The sequence below is a fragment of the Gracilinanus agilis genome, chromosome 6, assembly GCF_016433145.1.
Source record: "Gracilinanus agilis isolate LMUSP501 chromosome 6, AgileGrace, whole genome shotgun sequence".
In the NCBI taxonomy this organism is placed as follows: Eukaryota; Metazoa; Chordata; class Mammalia; order Didelphimorphia; family Didelphidae; genus Gracilinanus; species Gracilinanus agilis.
The window spans coordinates 296,895,869-296,914,312 of NC_058135.1; the positions used below are offsets into that span (position 1 = coordinate 296,895,869).

At 63.6% G+C, this 18,444-nt stretch overlaps 2 protein-coding genes across 2 annotated transcripts; both read right to left on the reverse strand.

Annotated features, from left to right (window-relative positions):
* Positions 1-1,969: 1,969 nt before the first annotated feature.
* Positions 1,970-3,630, reverse strand: TSSC4 (tumor suppressing subtransferable candidate 4). Its single transcript, XM_044680569.1, has one exon. The coding sequence runs from the start codon at positions 3,335-3,337 to the stop codon at positions 2,375-2,377; it is 963 nt and encodes a 320-aa protein (XP_044536504.1). The 5' UTR covers positions 3,338-3,630; the 3' UTR covers positions 1,970-2,374.
* A 1,791-nt stretch (positions 3,631-5,421) lies between these two features.
* CD81 (CD81 molecule) lies at positions 5,422-16,112 on the reverse strand. Its single transcript, XM_044682362.1, has 7 exons — positions 15,974-16,112; positions 10,164-10,261; positions 9,210-9,284; positions 7,801-7,905; positions 7,582-7,683; positions 7,170-7,256; positions 5,422-6,666 (listed from the first exon to the last, which is right to left on the reverse strand). Exons 2-7 carry the CDS (start codon positions 10,227-10,229, stop codon positions 6,604-6,606), a joined length of 498 nt encoding a protein of 165 aa, XP_044538297.1. The 5' UTR covers positions 10,230-10,261; positions 15,974-16,112; the 3' UTR covers positions 5,422-6,603.
* Positions 16,113-18,444: the final 2,332 nt, after the last annotated feature.

An 18,444-nucleotide genomic window follows, 5' to 3' on the forward strand; every position in this document is an offset into this window, starting at 1 on the left:
GGCAGAAGTGAGGACAAAGGAAAAGTCGCAGGGAAGTCAGCTAAGCCTTGATGGAGGGAGGGAAACTTCCTTATGATCCGAGGAAGCTGAGAAGGTAGGGAGCTCCCCTCACAGAAGATTCTCTAGCAGGGGCTGGACCACCACAGGCCATTCAGAATACAGCAGGGTTTCTTGTTCAAGGATGGGGGGACTAGACACCTTCTGGGGTACCCTGGGTTCTGAGAAAGTGATAAACTGGGGGATGTGAAGAGGCCCAGACAACAGACCATTTCTGAGGGCCAGAAGGGCCAGTGGTGAGAAACACTTTTGTCTCACTTCTGCTTGTCAGCCCTTCCTCTGACTGCCAAGACATCCACAATAGCCTCTCTGGGCTGAATGGCCCACCCAGATGGTACCTAGAAAACATTTCTATTTACGAAAGTGACAAAACCCAAGAGCATGCATGGGTTCACCTCTTAGAGTCTGGCCTCCACTTCCAAGGCAGCACCCTCTGATTCTCCCCCAGGGCACGTCTCGGAACCCCCCAAAAGTGCCAAGCTGCTGCCCCGCTTCCTTCCTGGGCCTCAGACCTCCTTAGGGCACTGGACGCATGGAGGCGTTAAAAGAATCCAATGAGTTGTTTATAAAGGACTGGAGAATTCGGAAACCTGGTGGTGTGGCATCGTCTGCCAGCAATTCCAACACAAACACACACAGGTTCATTCAGATAAGCCCCCCACTACAGTAGAGGTTGTGCCACTTCTCCTGGACCCCCAAAGGACCTCCCTGACAGCTCAGGAGCCTTTCCTGGAAGACGAGTTACAGCCAGGGTTGGTTCCCTCCAGAGGCTCCCCCCCAACACCCTGCTCAACTGTCCTGACAAATGAGGGTCTGAATCCTCAGTGCAATCAGTCTAATTACCCTCCTGGCAGCCTCTGGATTTATGCCCCTCGATGAAACTGAGTTTCTTGGAAATCCACACCTCCCCCCCAGCCCCTGCTCCCCATTGGCTGGAGTCCTCCCTGACCAGAAGGCTCATTGCCAAGAAGGCAATAGGCAAAGCTGGCTCACTTTCATGCTTAACACTCCCAGCCTCCTCCCTCTGATTCCGGAGAGAACCTGCACTAATGGGATTATGACCCTTCAGGATACTCCTCAATAATGGAATAAACGCAGGCCCAGGCCCCCTTAAGTGTGCCTGGGCACTGAGCCCGGCTGAGGGAGCTCGGGGCTCCGGAGCTAGGTGGCCCCCTGGGGGTGGAGGCTCTTCCCATGGGGCCTGTTTGCTCCTCTTCTATAAAATGAAGGGGGTTGGGCCACATGACCCTGAAGTCCTCTCCAGCATTCAATGAAGACCGGGACGGTGGCTCCCCCTCCCCTCCCCAGTAAAAGCTGGATAACCCACCAGTAGGGCTGGGTTGGCCTGGCCAGCTCTGAGGTGGAGGGAACACAGGGCAAGGCCAGGCCAGTGTAGGACTGAAGCAGGCCCTTCCCGCCTCCACTTCCCTGCTTGGCTGGAGCCCACAGGCACTGAATGCCCGGGGCTGGCGGCACTAATCGCTGACCAGGGCCCTGATGTGAGGCCTCACTCACACAAGATCTCTCTGGAAGTGGGGAAGGGCCCTCTCGAGCCTGTGCAGTGTCCCATCCCTGCCCTGTGGTTTCCAGGATGGCTTCCAAGGCTCCTTTTCCCATCAGCCCTGCCTGGGGCCGCCCTACCACCCAATGTGCAGTGCTGAGACCATGGCAGGCAGGGGTGGGTGTCATCTGGGCATAAAACCCAGATGGCTGTGGGTAGGGATGGCTGACTCCAACCCCAGGCCTGACGGGCTGAATTGTGTCCCCAGCTCGGTGAGGCTCTCAGGGCTCCTGCTGCCTCAGCTGCTGACCAATACTAAGAAGGAAGAGAAGAGCCACAGCCGGCAGGGAGGCAGGAAAGTGGGAGCCTGCTGAACCCCCGGGGCACCATGGGTAGGTAGGGAGACATGGTAAAAGACCCAGACTGCACCTTGGGGGAAACCTTTTATTGTCTCCACAAGGACAATCCAAGCTGGAGGGGGTGGGGCCTGACCGACAAGCGGAGGCCCCATTCTCACTTCCTGAGGACATGAGGGAGGGAGGGGGGTTGACAGCCTGTCCAGCCCCAGGAAGGCTTCCCGTGGTATACTTGACAATAAAATGCCAGCCTGGCCTCTGCCCCATCCCCACCAACAGAGGGAGCTCCCTTGTTGCTCAGAGCATCAACAAGGCCATTTCCGCCCTCTACTAGAAGGGGGGGGGGGGGGGGGCAGCAATCAGAGCTGTCCAGGGATGCCAGGGCCTTCCTTGTGCCAGAGGTCCCGGAAGAGATGGCTGCTGCCCTGGGGCTCACACCGGTCCTCTCCAGACACCAGGCTCAGGCCTCCTCACTCTCTTCCTCTGCTGCGCCCTTGGGCCGAAGGTGCTCTCGGCACCTCTTCCTGCTGCCATGGAAGCCCACGGGTCCAGCCGCAGAGGGGTTAGGGTGGGCAGCCACGGGCTCATCCTCCTCCGGCATGTCCAAGTCCTGGGGCTCAGCCTGCCTCGTTGGGGGCTCCTCTCCCTCTCCCTCGGGACTCCCGGCAGAGCCCAGGTGGCCCAATGCCACCAACTCGTCCCCCTGCTCCCGGGGGTCCCCGGGCTGCTCTGCCCTCCACGGGGCCCGCTTCTTCTCAGCCCGACCCTCCACTGCCTTGGCAGGCTTGGTGAACACAATCCTGCCGGCCCCACGACTGGAGGGGTCCTGGTTGAAGGAGGGGGCGCAGCTCTCAGGGGTCGCCGGGCTCTGACCCCCGGCCCTCCTCTTCAGGTCCCCGAGGAACTCCAAGGCCACAGCACGGTTGGTGCAGTCGCTGGCATCTGGGACGTCTTCCAGGCTGTACTTGGTCCAGCGCTCAGGGTGGGTCACGTAGTCGGGGAGCTGGGGGCGGCTGGCTGGTCTGGGGGGGGCGGGCCCAGGGGGCGGCAGGGGCCGCTTGAAGGGGCCGTCATCCCTGTGGCCGTCTTGTTGGGAATCCGCAATGGGGACCCCGGCCAGTCCAGCCGCCCCTTCCAGGCCGCCGAATATGCTGTGGCTGCGAAGGGAGAAGGTGGGGCTGGTGCCCCGCAGGTGGAAAGGCCGGACGGGGGTTCGGGGGGCATCGGGGGGTTCATCCGGGCCCGAATCCACCGCATCCTCCTCCTCCACGGCCTCCGCCTGCAGGGTGAGGGGCGCTCCTGGGGACAGTGCTTCATCCTCCGAGTCCGATGAGTCACTAAGAGAGGCTGAAGCCCGGGGTGAGGCTGAGGGGCGCAGCAAGGACCCCCGCAGCGAGGCGTCGCCAGCTCCGCGGTCTTCCATGGCAGTGACCACTGACCTCAGCTTCCCCAGCTGTCAGGTCTCGCCTTCTGGGTGATCCTGGTGCGCCGGACCTACTGGGGAAGGGGCAAAAACAGAGGCAGCGCAGACACGTGACGTGTGGTCAGGCCCAGACGGGGAAAATAAAGCTCGGGGACACGGGGGCCGCCCGTGGGCTCAGGGACACGGCACCCAGGACCGCCTCTCGTAGATGGGGAAAGCGAGTCACTAATGTGGCAGACGGGACCCAAACCTCGGGAAACACCTGGGGAGGCAGAGACCTGCCCAGAACGGCAGCCACCATCTTGTGCCGCGAGGACGAAGTGGCCCCGCCCCGCACCCGCAGGGCTTTCTGGGAAGCCGAGTCCCTGGCCTCCGCAGACATCTCCATCATCGTCCGAGGCTCGGTCCGTTGAAAAACTGCAGATCCCACAATGCAGCGTGGATTACGTCACATACCAAATGCCGAGGTATCATCACACGCCAGAGTGGGCGGAGCGAGCCGACGAAAATCTCATGTGGCCTTCTGGGAACGGCAGTCCTGGAGCCTTGCGCATGCGCCTTGGCCGCTGGAACTACTTTAGGTTAACAGATTTTCCTGGATTTCAGTGGGGAGCAGAGAACGCCCACAATGCCTCTTGGGGCAGGGAGGCGCCGGGAGGCTTAGGTAGTGACTACGCCACCTATTGGAAGCTTCCAGCGCTGCGTAGGCAGTCCCTTCCTCCCAGGAGGCATGGGGGGGTTTGAGAGGAGCAAAGATAGGGGGAAGCCAACCCCCACCCCCACCCAGTCTTGGGCTGGGCGGACTGATTTCCCGGGGTCTCGTGGTGGAAGAGGGGAGGGGCTCTTCTGGGCCCCGGATGTGTTTCCCCCACTTCCCCTCCTTCCAGGACGAAGTCAGCTGAAGCAAGAGAGCCTGAAGAATGCTTTGTGCGTGCTTACTCCACCCCACCCTCGCTCCGTCCTTAGCCCGGATTCCACAGCCTCAATCCTCTTAATTACTGGGGCAGCGGCTCCCGAGGGCTCCAGGGCTCCACACCGGAGCTCTGCCTGGAATGCTGCCCCACCCCCACCCCCCCATGAACAGCTTCTCCTAGCATATGAAACTCCGGGGAGATCTGGGCCTCCCGGGGTAACCCCGCCCCAACAGAGTAGGAGCTTCGTCCTTAACGGCCACTGCCAGGACGCCCTCCTCCAGGCGGCCGGGGGGCTGCCGGGGGAGGGGCGGGGCCTGGCCGCTGAGTGTGAAGAGCAGCAGCTCTGGGATTGGGGCATTGCAGGAGAGGGCGGGGCCTCGCCACCGTTACCTCATCTTTGCAGACGCTGCTCCATTGTTAGCTGCGAGTCTCTGAGACGCGCCCTGCTAAGGGGGAGAGGCGGGGTCTGCCCTCCCCACCAAGGCCTGGAGCTCGGCCTCGGTTTCCCCTTTCGGCTCTTTGCCTGCCATTGTGCTAAGCCAAGCACCGGGAGTCGCTGGCTCGTCAAATGGGGTGTCCAGAAGGGGCCTGGCCGTGGGAGGCGGTTAATCCTGGCATTCAAGGCCTTCCCTCCCGTGACCTGCCTCCCGCTCCCCTCATCCCCTTCCCCGTAGCCCCGTGGTAGGGTCTCGCCCCCTCCCCTCCACCTTCCAGGGATGTCCCGGATTCCTGAGGTCCTCCGCTCGGGCCTCTTCTTAACCCTTCCATCAGCTCCAAGCTATTAGTCATAAGAGCTGGCCACTGCACTTAAGTGACTTGCCCAGGGTCTCCTGGCTAGGACAGGCGGAGGGGAACCCAAGCCTAGTTCCCCAGGTCTGGCTGTCTAGTCACTGAGCCACCTAGAGGCCCAGCCCTGCCTGCTCTGGGTCCCCCCAAGAATCTACTTGCCCAAAGCAGAGCCACCTGGGTGCTAGATGCCCAACACCCTGCTTGCTGGCCCCACTGAGGACACTGGACATTAGCTAAGAGTCTTCTGGGGCTCCCCGGCCTCCCCGTGTCCTCTTCGGCAGCTGGAAACCCAGGGAGGGATCAGAGGACCATTAATGGGGACCCACCACCTGCCCGCCCGCCCGCCCGCCCTCCCTCCCAGGAAGACGAGGAGCCGCCATGTCACCAAGAAAAACTTTATTTCTTCTCATCTACATGGATTTAAATGTTGGCTAAACAGGCAGACAGACGACGGAAGAGGGGACGTGGGGGGGGTCTCAGCAAAGCAAAGGGGGGGCTGGGGGACCCTCAGGCCATGCTGTCCCCTGCTCCCTCCCAGAGTGGGGCCCAGAGGCCCTGAGCAAAGCAGGGATGGGGTGGCGGGTGCAAAGGTTACTAAAGGGCCCTCTTTTCCCAGACTCGGCCTCCCCTGCCCCATCTCACTCCTGGGTTGCCCCCCCAGCCCCAGAACCCTTTGGGGCTTGTCCCCCAGGGGTGAAGGCTGCAGACCTCTGCTAGCCCAGCCAGGGGGCGACCCACAACAGAAACACAGACAGGAAGGAGGCCTGGCAGCTGCCCACAGGCCAGACAACATGGGCCGAGGCCCAGGACACACTCCTTGGGTACATACGACATCTATGTAAACAAACATGCAAGCCCGGCACGGCAGGGGGGCCTGAGGAGGCGGGCCTGGGGGCTTGGCCCCCCCCCAGAGAAAGGTGGATCAGGGCAGTCGGTCTTCCTTTAAGGCTTTCTAGGGCTCCATCGCTTGCCTCAGGCCCCTCGGGTCACTGCCGAAGGGCTCAGAGGGCCAAGGAAGGTCTTGTGTGGCCATGGGCAGTGCCAACCCCAGGAGGTGGCAGGAGACCCTGCCCGGGCACCCTCCCTGGGCTCTGCCGGTCCCTTGGCCAGGGAAGGGAGGGCCTCGGCCGAGCAAGAGCCCCCCCTCCTCTGCGAGTCGGCCTGGACAATCTAAGGGGCCAGAAAGGGTGAGAATGGCAGACGCTGCTGCTGCTGCTGGGGGAAGAGCCGGCCGGGCCCCAAGAATGCAGAGCGGTTATAAGACAGAAAAGGCCACCGCTGGATGAGGGGGGGGAAGAGGGTCCCCGGGCCAGGGGCCACAGGGCCTTCCCCCCTCAGAATCCCTCTCTGCCCTCTTCCAGGAGCCCCCTCTGAGCCCCTGTGGCCACAGGCACAGAGAGGGATCCGGCAAGTCCTTTGCTTGGAAAATAGCCCTCCCCCCTCCCCCAAAGTAAAAAACGCTCCTAAGTACTGCGCAGGAATAGCGGAAACATTTCTAGACAGGATTCCCTGGGCTTCTCAGCCAGTGTGGGGGCACCCCTCCTCCTCTCCAGCCCGAGCCCCTCAGTACACGGAGCTGTTCCGGATGCCACAACACAGGACCATGCTGAGGATCATCTCGAAGATCTGCAAGGCGAGGGGGTGCTCGCTGAAGGTTCCCCCCCTTTCCAGGAAGCCCCTTCCACACAGGGACAGCCCCTTGGCTAAGCAGAGCTGGGCTGCTCCCTCTGCCACAGGACACCCCTGAATGCTCTGAAGCCATCCCCCCGGGCCCAAGTCTTCTCTTTTACAGGCTAAATATGCCCAGTTCCTCGGATGGCACCACCCCCAGGCTCTTGGCCATCCGAGTCAGCCCCCCACCCCTGGCTGAGCCTAGCACTGGGCCCCCCAAACCATCCTCTGGGGGAGGCCTGTGGCCCACTCAAACCCCCAGATCTCTTTCAGAACAGCTGCTGCCTGACCACTCCTTCTTGCGCCCCAAGGGCCAGACTTCACGCAGCTCCGCTCTGCTCTGGCCCCCCACGGCCCACCCAGCTCGGGCGGGAGCTGCCGCAAACTTGGGGCCACAGCACGGAGGAACAACCTGCCCCCCCCAGCTCGCTCAGGAGGGAGCATCCCCCAACCCTCACCATGATGACGGCCACGACGATGGCAGCAATGCCGATCACGTACAGCTTCCCCGAGAAGAGGTCATTGATCTTCTGGTGACAGTCTGCCTGCAGGAGAGCGGGGGGGCCCGTGACCGAGGGGACCCGCCGCCCGCCCAGGCCGGCCAAGCACAAAGGAGCCAGAGACCCACACAGACACCCAGAGACACCCAGAGACCCACGCAGAGACCTAAAGAGAGATGGCGACACCCACAGAGACGGAGACCAGAGAGGCAGAGACACCCAGAGACAAAGGCCCCCTCCCCGCCCTGAAGAGAGGAGATTAGGTGGGGCAGACAAGAGCCAGAGGGGCCGAGGTGTGTTGGGGGGCCCCGCAGAGGCCCGGCCCAGCCCAGACGGAGCTCCCCAAGCACAGGGGCCGAGCCGAGATTACCTTAAAGGTGGTGACGAAGATGTTGCTGCCGCTGGGGCAGAGCTCGCTGCTGACGGCCGCAGTGATGAAGGTGGTGACGGCGTTGGAGCCGCAGCAGCCCAGCTACAAGGAAGAAGGACCGCGGTGAGGCCGGCCCCGGCAGTGCTCTCCTGCCCCCCCCCCCCCACTGACGAGGAGCCTGGGGCCAGAGTGGGGCAGAGCACGTGGCCGGACGCTCACCGTCTCGTGGAAGGACTTCACCACGGTCTTGGCGTTGCTGGCATTGTCCTCCAGGACGGCCTTCTGCAGAGCCTGGTCGTAGAACTGCTTCACGTCTTTGGCGATCTGCGGAGAGAAGAGGAGGCCCAGCTTGTGTCCGGGAGGGGGTGGGGGCGAGGCAGCCGCCCTGCTCCCCCCCCCAGGACGGCCTGCGAGTGGAGCAGTAGCCGGGGCTCGTGCCGCAGGTGTGCCGAGGCCGTCCCAGACTGGTTCTGGGCGCCAGACTTTGTCCTGTCACTGCCGGCATCGCGGGCCTCCGCCTCTGAACCTGGCCCCGGTGGGCGGGGACCGAAGTGGCGCCTCTCTGGCCTGGAAGGGGGACAGGAGGGGTGGCCACCAGCCCCTCGGCCCCAGTTTCTATGGAGGAACCTCGGACAAATTGGGCCCCCTGAAGAAAGCAGCCATCAGAGACTTGCTCGTGGGTTTGCCCGGGATTCTGTGGCAGGGCCGGACCTCGATAGGGCAGGATCGTGGGAGCCGAGACTCGGGCAAGGACACCCCGGGAAGACGCTTTGGTTGTGTCACGCCCAACGGCCAGGCTCGCTGCCCCCATCCCTGTGACCCCAGAGAGCCCCTAAACAGAAGGCTGCCGGAGCCAGGAGGGCCGCCTTTATTTATGGCTGTGCTGGGGCTTTGGCGGGTTCTGCATGACGAATCAGGATAAAGACTTGAACAGCTCACGTCTCCGAGGAGGGAGGAGACAGTCTGGAGCTTTTCATTTCAGAAAAATGGCCAGTGAAAATTATGATGTGGAATTGGGAAAATAACGTTGAATAAAAAAAGAGAAGGGACTTGTCCAAGGCCTCTCAGACAGGAGGACCAGAGAGGACAGCAGGGCAGAGAGAAGAGCCAGGTCCATGGGGAAGGAGGGCTACAGGGCAGGGTGTGAGAGGAATGCTGGACAAGGCTGCCCCAGGGGAGAGGGCACCCCGTTATTTCAGAGTCCTGCAGGAACCAGATACACCCCTTCTCTTCCTCAGACTCCAGTCTTACCGCCTCCCGATGGCCCACGGCAGCCATCCCGCTCCCCCTGGCCACGCCAGAGCCCACCCACTCAGGGACGGAGCAGAAACCTTGGGGGAACCGAAGGCTGGCACCCAGCCCGCCGCCAGCAGCACGTCCAGGCACCCAGAGGGCCCCAACCCTCTGCCTGACGCAGCTCTGCCACCAGTTAGATGGCAGCCGACACCACCAACTCCGTCCCCCTTCTGGCCGGCCACCTTCCTTCCTGAGCAGCCCCGAGGACAGCCTCGCTCGCTCATCCTCGACATCCTGATGGACTGGGGGGGCTCTTCCCTGCGCCCACAAGGGCTGGGTTCTGGCGGTCTGGGGCAGGCAGGAGAGGAGGGCGGCTCGCTTTTCCGGCTTACCTGGTCCCGGTGGACAAAGCCCCAGATGCCAGCAGCCACCTCGCAGGCAAACAGGATCACCAGGCAGGTGAAGAACTGCCAAGAAGCAAAAGCAGAAGTCAGAAGGCATTTGGGCCCGGCTGAAGGGGGGGAGGGCGCAGATGGACCTCCAGAGGGACCCAAGATCTGCCGGGAGGGCCGGCCCGGCTCACCTGCGTGAGTGGTGAGGGAAGGAGCTCCTGGAGGGCCCCTTCCCAGTCAGGGCTCAGTTCTACCGTCTGCCACCTCGCGTGGGGTTGTTGGGAGGGTCCGATGAGACAGGACAGTGCCTGGCACTCGGTGGGTACTTAATGCTATTCCCTTGGCCCTGTTTGGCCCCAGCCCCAGGAGGGAAGGCGCAGAGCATGGTCAGCTCCAGGGCCTTCTCCTAATGGTCAGCAGGTCGGAGAGGCAAAGCCCCGCCCGACCCAAAGCTTAATGCTAGGCTGGGGGACGTTCCTGGCCACTGTGGAGGGTAATGGGCATCCCCAGGTGCCCCTGATGGTCGGTCTTTTCCCCACAGGTCCCTTCCCACTTGTCCTTTCTGGCTGCCCAGCCTTCAGGGGCGCTGAGGCCCTGGGCCAGGGTCCCCTCAACAACCCACCCAGCAAGTGTATCCTGCCCTGCCTGGCCTGCAGTGGGGCCGGGGGTCCCAAGGCCTGCCCCGCCTGCAGCGGGCCAGGCTCCCACTGTTCCTGGCTCTTTCTCTAAAGGCCAAGCACAAGGCTGATGAGTCCCTCCTCATGCCCTAGCCTCGCTGCCCCATCTGGAGGGTGTCCAGGCTGGCACTGGTGCTCCCCCGGGGAGAGTCCGCCCAGGGCATTAAGGCCCCTGACAAATGTGTGACGGGGGGTTCTGGGCCCTGCCCCCAGCCCGGGGACGAGGCTGGATTCTAGGAGAAGCCAAGGTTGGCAGAGGGGCATGGCCGGTCCTTACCGTGCCCAGCAGGCACTGAGATTCCTGGATGGCTCCGTAGCAGCCGAGGAAGCCCACGAACATCATCACGGCACCCACGGCGATGAGGATGTAGATGCCTGGGAGGAAACACAGTCACTGCCACGGGCTGCCCCATGCCCAGAGTGCCCGCCTGCTGGCACCTCAGCTCTGAGATGGCCCCATTTACCCGCCGGGTGGCACGAAGGCCACCTCTGCCGTCCCATCGGAAGGGAAGCTTGCCGGGGCTTTCTTCCTCCTCGTACCTGCACCCCAGCACCGTGCTTGGCACAAAGTCTTTTTTTAAGCTTTCCCCTCTGTCCGTGTGTCGGTTCCAGGGCAGAAGAGTGGCGAGGGCTGGGCAATGGGTGACTTGCCCAGGGTCACCCAGCAAGGAAGCGTCCGAGGCCAGAGTGGAACCCAGGACTTCCCGTCTCCAGGCCTAGCTCTAGCCACTGAACTGCCCCACCTAGTCATCAATGCTGACCAGCTGGCAATAAGAGAGCCTCTGAGGATGCCTGGGAGGGAGAGCCCGTCCCAGACTTGGGAAGATGAGGCCGGGAAGGGGAGCGACGTCTGGAAGGAAAGGAGGAGGCCGGGGCCTCGGCCACCCCCTCACCGCCGCCTCCCCCCAGGACTGATGATGGCCTCCTGAGGCCCCGTCCATCCAGAACCCCCTTCATCCGAGCGTCAGGGAATGGGGACCGGACTGATCTCCAGGAGAGGGCAAGGCGCTGACCAGAGCCTGCACCCCGACTCCGGCCCCCCAAAAGAGGAGGGGGCAGCCCCAAGCCCGAGGTGACAACCACAGAGCTCCATCTTCAAGTGGTCAGAACCGGGGACAATGGGGGAAGCCGTCGAGGCCAACGAATGCCAGGAAACGCTTGCTGACCCTTGGGGCTGCCCGACAGGGCCATGCCCTGCTCTGGGCTCTCTGCCCCCCCGGGGAGCTCCAGGCTAGTGGCAGCTCCCCCCAACTCGCCGCCTTGGCAGGGCCACCCTGCGGGGAAGGCAGATGGGCGCTGGGCAGAGGAGGCCGCAGCCGAGGGGGCAGTCGGCCTGCCCTCGGGTTCTTGGGCTTCCCCTAAAGATTACACAAAGCTCTGGGGGGAGAGAGGGGCGCCGCACGGGGCTGGCAGGCCCATCAGGCGAGGCTCTGGGGCACTCAGCTGGCTCGCCAGGCGCGTGCCCACTGGGTGCCAGGCCCACAGCAGGAGAGTCTGCCGGGGGGCACTCAGGGCCTTCCTACAGCACCCGCTGAGCACATGCCAAGCGTTCTGGGGTGCCCGGGACTGTCGCCTCTCGTCGCTGGGTGGACCGTCAGACTCGGGGGTCAGAGGCCCGAGTTCTGATCCTGCCTCAGACACGTCCCAGCTGTGTGACCCTGCCCATGTCACTTCACTCCATCTCATCAGCTATAAAATGGGGGTGACGCTGGCCTCCACTGCCAGGACTGCTCCAACAAGGCCATCCCTGTAGCGTGCTTGGCAGCCCGGGGGCAGGGGGCCAGCTGGCGGCTCGCCTGGTCATTGAGTGCCAGCCCAGTGGCAGCGGGCACTGCCCACCTTCTCCGCCCATTACCTCCCTGGGTCTCTTTGAAAAATAATTCTGTAATGGAACTGGCTCGGGAGCCCCGGGTTGCCATGACAACGCCCCAAAATCACAGCACTGAATTCTCACAGGATGCCCAGATGCCTGCTGGGCTGGGGGAGGGGGCGGCTGTTTTTGCTTCCCAGGCCGAGGGGGAGGGAGAGCTGGGCGACAGGCAGCGGAAGAGGGATGCGTGAGGTGGCTGGAGATGTCTGAACAGGCCCCTGGCGCCGGCCCCCACCGCAGCTGTTTGCCAGGGTGCAGGCCAGGATGGGGGGGGCCTTCCACACCCCGCCCCCCGGTACTCTCTGGGTCAGCACCGAGGGAAGCTGACCCAAAAATAGCCTGTCAGGCCCCATGATGCTTCCTGTTTCCAAGCAGAGCACTAGAGAGGCCAAAAGGAGACGGATCTCGGGCTCCTTCTCAGCCCCTCAGGCAGGAAGGAAGCGGGTTCAAGGCCCGGCTCTCCAGGCCTCGGTTTCCCCACCTGTCCCGTAAGAGAGTTAGGGCCCTCACAGTTCTAAACTGCCAGCTTCTATCCGCAGGAGAATGAGGCCGCTGGAAACATGGATGGCGGCCCCTCTGCCCAGGGGGTCTTGGGTGGGGCCCCAGTTCTGAGGGTTAGGAAAAGGAGGGGAGGCCAGAGCAGAGGAGGAACTATATGAGGAAGGGAAGGTGGACAGAGCTGAGAGAGACGGAGAGAAAGAGGGAGAAAAGGGGGAGGGGGGGGAGAGAGAGAGAGAGAGACAAGGAAGGCACAGACAGATAACTGACCCAGGAGAGAACTAGGTGTTTAAATCCTGCTTCAGAGATTTGCTCTGTTGCCCGTTGACTTGGCCAAGTCACCTGGCCTCTGCCTCAGTTTCCTCGTCTGCAAAAGGAGGCAGTTGGCCTCGGTCTCCAAGGGGTCCTCTAGTTCTGGCAGGGATGCCAGGGGTAGAAGGGAGATGAGGGGAAAGAACCTCTCCGAGCCGGGGCCCATCACCACGGAGCTCCCTCCAGGCCCGCACAATAGGCTCACTGTCCGGCCTCTCGGAGCCATGGCCTTCGGGCCCCCCCAACCCTGCAGCTGGCTGGCCTCACTGTCCCCAGAGAGGGCCGGGTCAAGGGCTTTGCTCCGCGGCTGAAGAACAGCTGGGTCTTCCCTCCTCCCCGGCCAGGCCGCTTTGGGTCCGTGCGCAGGTCCAGTCCTCCCATGCCCAGAACAGCAAGGCTGGGGGGCTCAGTGAGCACAGGCTCGTTGGGGGACACATGCTGGTTCCCACGAACTTGGGGAGGGCTCAGGCCCCCCAACTCCCTCTCTGGGGCTCGCCTCTCGGTTCTGGGGTGTCTTGGGCTCTGGGGGCCTCCCCCGCCCCCAGCTCCTCCTGGGCTGGCTGTTTCCCTTAAGGGAGGGCTGGCCATCGCCACATCCCCTCCCACACTGGGGTTCTGTGACTGGAAGGCCACTTGCCGGGGATGCCACGAGGCCTGGCCGGCCCCCGGAAGCTCCTGTCCCCAAGTCTGGTCTGCAGAAGAGTCTCATCCCACCCTCCCGGGGGGAAATGGGGCTCAGTCCTGGGGCTGCCTGGAGGAAGCAGAAGGGGGCGCCAGGGACCCGTGCTCAAAGCCCTCTCCCAGCACTGGCCGGCTGGTCACAGGGTGCAGAGTCCAGGAGCACCCCTGGGTGGGAAGTGGTGCATGTGGACAGGCCGTCACCTCTGCTGTGGCTCCACCTGCCTCCCCCTTCTTGAACCCTGGACGGTCAGCCCCGAGCCACTCTGCTCGCTAACCCATGCACCTGTGTCTCCCTGCCAAGCCCCAGCCGTGGGGGGCTCCCCCCCCCCGGCCCCCTTCCCCCATACACCTGAGCTCCTGGATGAGCTGGAGCAGCCGCGGTTACCCGGCCTTCCTGATACAGAAAGGCAACCCCTGCTCCGCTGGCCCGAGGGGCCGCTCCCCGCACTCGTCCTCCAGCCTCGCCAGAAAAGTGAGGCCCTGCTGGGGCGGCTCCCCCGTCTCTGCTGCGGGCCTCCACCCGTGGCTGGGCCGCTGCTGACCGTCCCCACACCACGGAGCCTCCCGCCTCCGTCCTAGCTGCCCTCCTGGGGATCCCCCATGTCCTCCCCCGTGACCCGCTGCCTCTCCCCACCTTCCCTTCTAAATGCCCTGGAAGCAGCGTGGCCCCAGGAGGAGGCCTGGCTCCAAGCCAGCCTCGCTGGGTGACCCTGGCTAAGGCCCCTCGCTGGCTCGGGCTGGAGGCCGATGGGCTGGGGGTGGGGGGAGGCGAGGGAGCCCCCAGGCGGATCTGGGCCAGAGGAAGAGTCCTGGCACCGCAGGACTGTTGGAGGGCCACAAGAAGAATGTTTCAGCCTTAAAGTATCCCGGAACGAAGCGATCCCCCTCCCTCTTATGGCCAGGACCAGGATGTCTCGCTGTGTGCCCCTGGGTAAGTCCTTTCCCCTCCTGGGCCTCCGCATCACAGGGAGAGCACATGGGGGGCTCCCAGAGCCGGAGCTTGTCTGAGATCACAGACCGAGCGGGATTGGCACTCGGGGCGCACCGGACTGATTCCTAGACGTTCCCAGAAGGGTGGACAAGGGAGAAGGTGCTCCCCAGGACTCTCACTAGAGGCGGGCACCCTGCAGCGGCTGCCAGCTGGTGCCAAGGACCAGGATCGCTCCTTCCTGAGCCCAGCCCCGGGGGCTGGCATGCCAAGGGGCAAAGGCGGCGGCGCCTCCCCTCAACCCTGGAGCTCGGCCAGAGGCGGCAGCTCAGGAATGTTTGCCGACTGCCCGCAGGGGGCGTCCCTGCCAGCTACTCCAAAGGGCCCAGGATCGAGGAGCCCAGGAATTAGAGCCAGTCCAGCCTCTGGCCTGGGGGTCCCTCCCGTGGGCCCTCACCTGGGGCTCTTCAGAGCTGGACGGGTCTGGGGGAAGGGCACATCCCTCCCCCCTCAGAGAACCGTGGCGGCCCAGGGGGGACCTTGGCCCTGGGTGGCAGGCCCGGCACAGACACAAACAGCGGCCGCCTGGGGGAGGGGGGGGAGCTGAGGGGGCCCATGCCAGTCTGGGACCACGATGCCAGTGGAGGCTTTTCCTGGCCTCCTGCGCCTCGAGCTCTCCAGAGGCAGGGATTGTCCCCTCCCCCCTTGGGGCTGCTCCATTCCCCGGGGCCCCCCCGTTAGCCTCCCCCGACAGGCAGCTGCAGGGCTGGGCTGGGCCTGGCCGGAGGCGCCCATCCAGGCAGCGCCAGCCCCTGCCCTAAGTGAGCGCAGACAGACAGCAGCTGCCTCCCCCGTCGGCCTGGCTATATAAGGAGAAAAGCGAGCGGCTGCCGTTTCCAAGAGGCTCCGATCCAGCCCTTCAGTGTGCGGGGCTCGGGGCCCCCCAGGACGCGGATCACACAGCCAGGAGGCTGCGGAACGAGGCTCTGACTCAGGCCCCCCCAGGCCCTCCTCACGGCCCACAGGTTCTTCCTCCTACAGCCCCGCTCGCTAGCCTGCCGGGGCCCCAGAGAGCCGGGCCGGGCCGGGGGGCTCCGTCCCCCACAGCAGATGCTCTGGGAGAGGCAGAGCCGGCCAAATAAGGCCTGGGGAGAGGGAACGAGGAGGAGGGGACGCAGCGGCCCAGGCAGCCTCCCTCTGGCCTGACTTGCTGCTTGCCCGCTCCCCCCTCCCCCGCCAAGCAGAGAGTGGACAGAGAGCCCTGCAGACGGGGCGAGGAGAGGAGGGAGGCTCAGCCAAGTGGGGGCACCCAGGGCTGCCCCGCACCCAAAGGGCCAGGCCAGAGCCAGGAGGACCCAGGCTGCAGCCTCACCCCTGGGCATTCGGGGCTCTCTCAACGTATTCCCTCTGGCAGGGCCGAGCTGGGCTTCTCCCTGCCCTCCCCCTCGAGCCTCCTTCCCAGCTCAGGTCTGATGCCCTCCCAGGCCCCTCTGGCAAAGCGGCCGAGTCTCAGCAGCCCCCAGAGCAGGCGGGACCTGAGGCTGCTCCTCGACTCCCCGAGGACGGGGCTGGCAAGGCCAGGGGCCGGGGGGGCTCACCGAAGGAAACCCAAGAGCACGTTTCCCTGCAAGGCCCTACCCAAGCCCCCATTCCACCGAGGGGTAAACTGAGGCTCAGAGAGGGGAGCACGGACAGTAAGTCACTGGCAGGTCCAAGACCAGCCCCTGGGCCTCATGTCCTCCCCAGCTCCCCGGGGCCGAGAGAAAAGCCAGAGCAGGCTCCTGGGCCCTTTGCTTACCCACGTAGAAGGTGCTGGGGGCCGGCTTGTCGTCAAGGTTCAGGTAGAGGATGCTGGTGGTCTTGGAGTCATGGCGAAGCCAAAGGGCCACCCCAAGGATCACGCCTCCGGCCAGCTGTGGAAAAAGAGTCGCCTGAGTGCCTCGGAGGACCGGGCAGAGGCCACCCTCCCACCCCTGGGGCTCACCAGATGCACCCCGAAGGCCGTGGGACCCCACGAGGCCGCCTCTGCCACCCCACCCATGTCGTCCTGACAAGGAAACTGCCCCGACTGGCTCCAAAGCCTCTATTCCTCCTGCCCGCAGCCCTGCCCGTGTGAACGTGACTCCCCAGGCCTGGCGTGACTCGCAGCCCGGCTCAACAGAGGGGTCAGGGCTGCTCAGCCAGTTCAGTCGGGCATTAGGGAGACGAGGTCCCCCCATAGTTCCCCAGGGCGATGCCAGGGCTTTGGGGCCAGTCCAGCCCATCATCTTACAGAAAGGACGTGACGAAGGCCGCACGGTCAGGCAGCAGGAAGAGAGCTGACAACCGGCCGCCCAGGCCCGGATTCAACAGAGCCATCCGGGCCCGACCCAGGTGGCCCAGCGAGGAGATCCCTTAAAGCCCAGGCGTGGGGGCCTGCCTTGAGAGAGATTCCTGCCTGACCGCCGTGGGCAAACGCAGGAGAGGCTCTCGGTGAGAGGCCGGGAAAGAGGAGAGAAGAGGCCGGATGGCCGGCCTCTCTGCCCGGGCTGCTGCTGGCCAGGCCAGCCTCAAGGGAAGAACACAGACCCTTCACCAAGCAGTCAGGAAAGGCCTGAGAAAAGGGCGGACATAGAGGCGGCCTGCAGCCCCCCGAGCTGGGCAGCGGGCACCATGCCAGTGACTCACGCTGAGCCCCTCGCCAGGAGGCCCTCCTTCAAATCCCAGGTCTGCCCGTCGTCACCGGTGCGGTCCGCCCAGCAAGGAGCTAGGCTGGAGGGTCCGGGGCAAAATGCCAGCCTGATGCCCCCCATGGAGGGGAGCCAGATCCAGGATGCCCAGCCAGCCACTTCCTGGGTTTGCCTAAGTGGGGATGAAACACGGGGGGAAGAGGCCAAACCAACCTCTGACCCAGCATTTCTGATTCTCAACCAATTCCAGGATTCCGTGTCCAGCTCCCAAGATGGCGACGGTTTCCTCACCCACACGAGACGGGGCCTGGGGTGTAGATGTTGGCTTTGGGGGTCTGCCAACGGAGGCAGCCTGCCTGCCCGTGCCCTGTGACAAGCGATGTGGCAACAGGGTTTCTGGGCTGCTGAAAGTTCCCTTAAAGAGCGCTTTCCCCACGTGCTCTGAATGTCAACATGCTCGCTGACCCTGCGCGTCCCAGCTCGGCCTCCCTCAAGGTCATCGGGGGCCTGCCTCAGGCCTCGGGGTCAGGCCTGGGACACCTCAGAGGCAGGGCCAAAGGGGCTTTCTCGATCTAGAACAGGGACAGGCAGAGCTGGGGGCATCCTAGGACACAGAAGGTCCCGAGATCAAAAAAGAGTTTCAGGAGGTCCCAGAGAAGCCTAGACCATCAAATGGAACCTTTCCTTGGACAGAAGAGGGAAACTGAGGCGCAGGAAAGCGAGGGCTTGGTCAAGATGATCCAGCATGGCAGAAGCAGATCTGGGACTAGAACCCCATCCCCCTCAGCTTCTGGGCCTTGAAGGACACCAGCCCAAACCCAGCAGTTAAACCTCTCCTGACAGCTCAAACATGGTCCCTGGCACGGGATCCAGATTCCTTCCAGAGGCCCCTGGGGACAGCCTCAATCTTGTCCCTCCAATCCCTGCTGTGACTACAGCACCAAAAACAGAGTGACCCCAGAGGACGCCCAGAGGACACCCACGCACACCACCTCAGTTTACAGAACACAATTGAGGCCTTTTGCCCCAAGTTCCCTCCACTTCTCCCCTTGGGCTTCCCTGTCCTCCTCCACTTCTCCCACGATGAGGAATCCCTCCGAACTGCTAAACAGTCCCATTCCATCCTGGCTCCTCCAGGCCCTCTGCGCCAGTCTCTCCAATCTCCTTTTCTTCTAGCTCGTTTCCAGCTGCCCAGACATGCCCACGACTCATCCTCCAAAAAGCCTCCCTTGACCCTCCCATCCCCACGAGCTCTGGTCCTCTCTTTCAGCTCCCCTTTGGGGCTAAACTCCTCGAGAGCCGGCTGGTGTCCTTACCTCTCTCTGGTCTGGCTCCGGATCTTATCATTCCACTCAAAGTCCAGAGTGACCAGTGGCCAAGTCCGATGGCCTTTCCTCATCCCTCCTTCTCTTCGCTCTCCCGTCTTCAGTTTGGGGCGCGAAGGATCTCAGGCCCAGGCCTCTCCTCTTTTCCCTCCAGACCACTGCCCTGGGCCAGCTCATCCTCCTAAGCTGGCGACACTCAGGTCTCCCATCTCCAAGTGCCTCTCGGACATCTTGCTAGACTCAGATACCCAGCAGACACCTTCAACTCATTATGT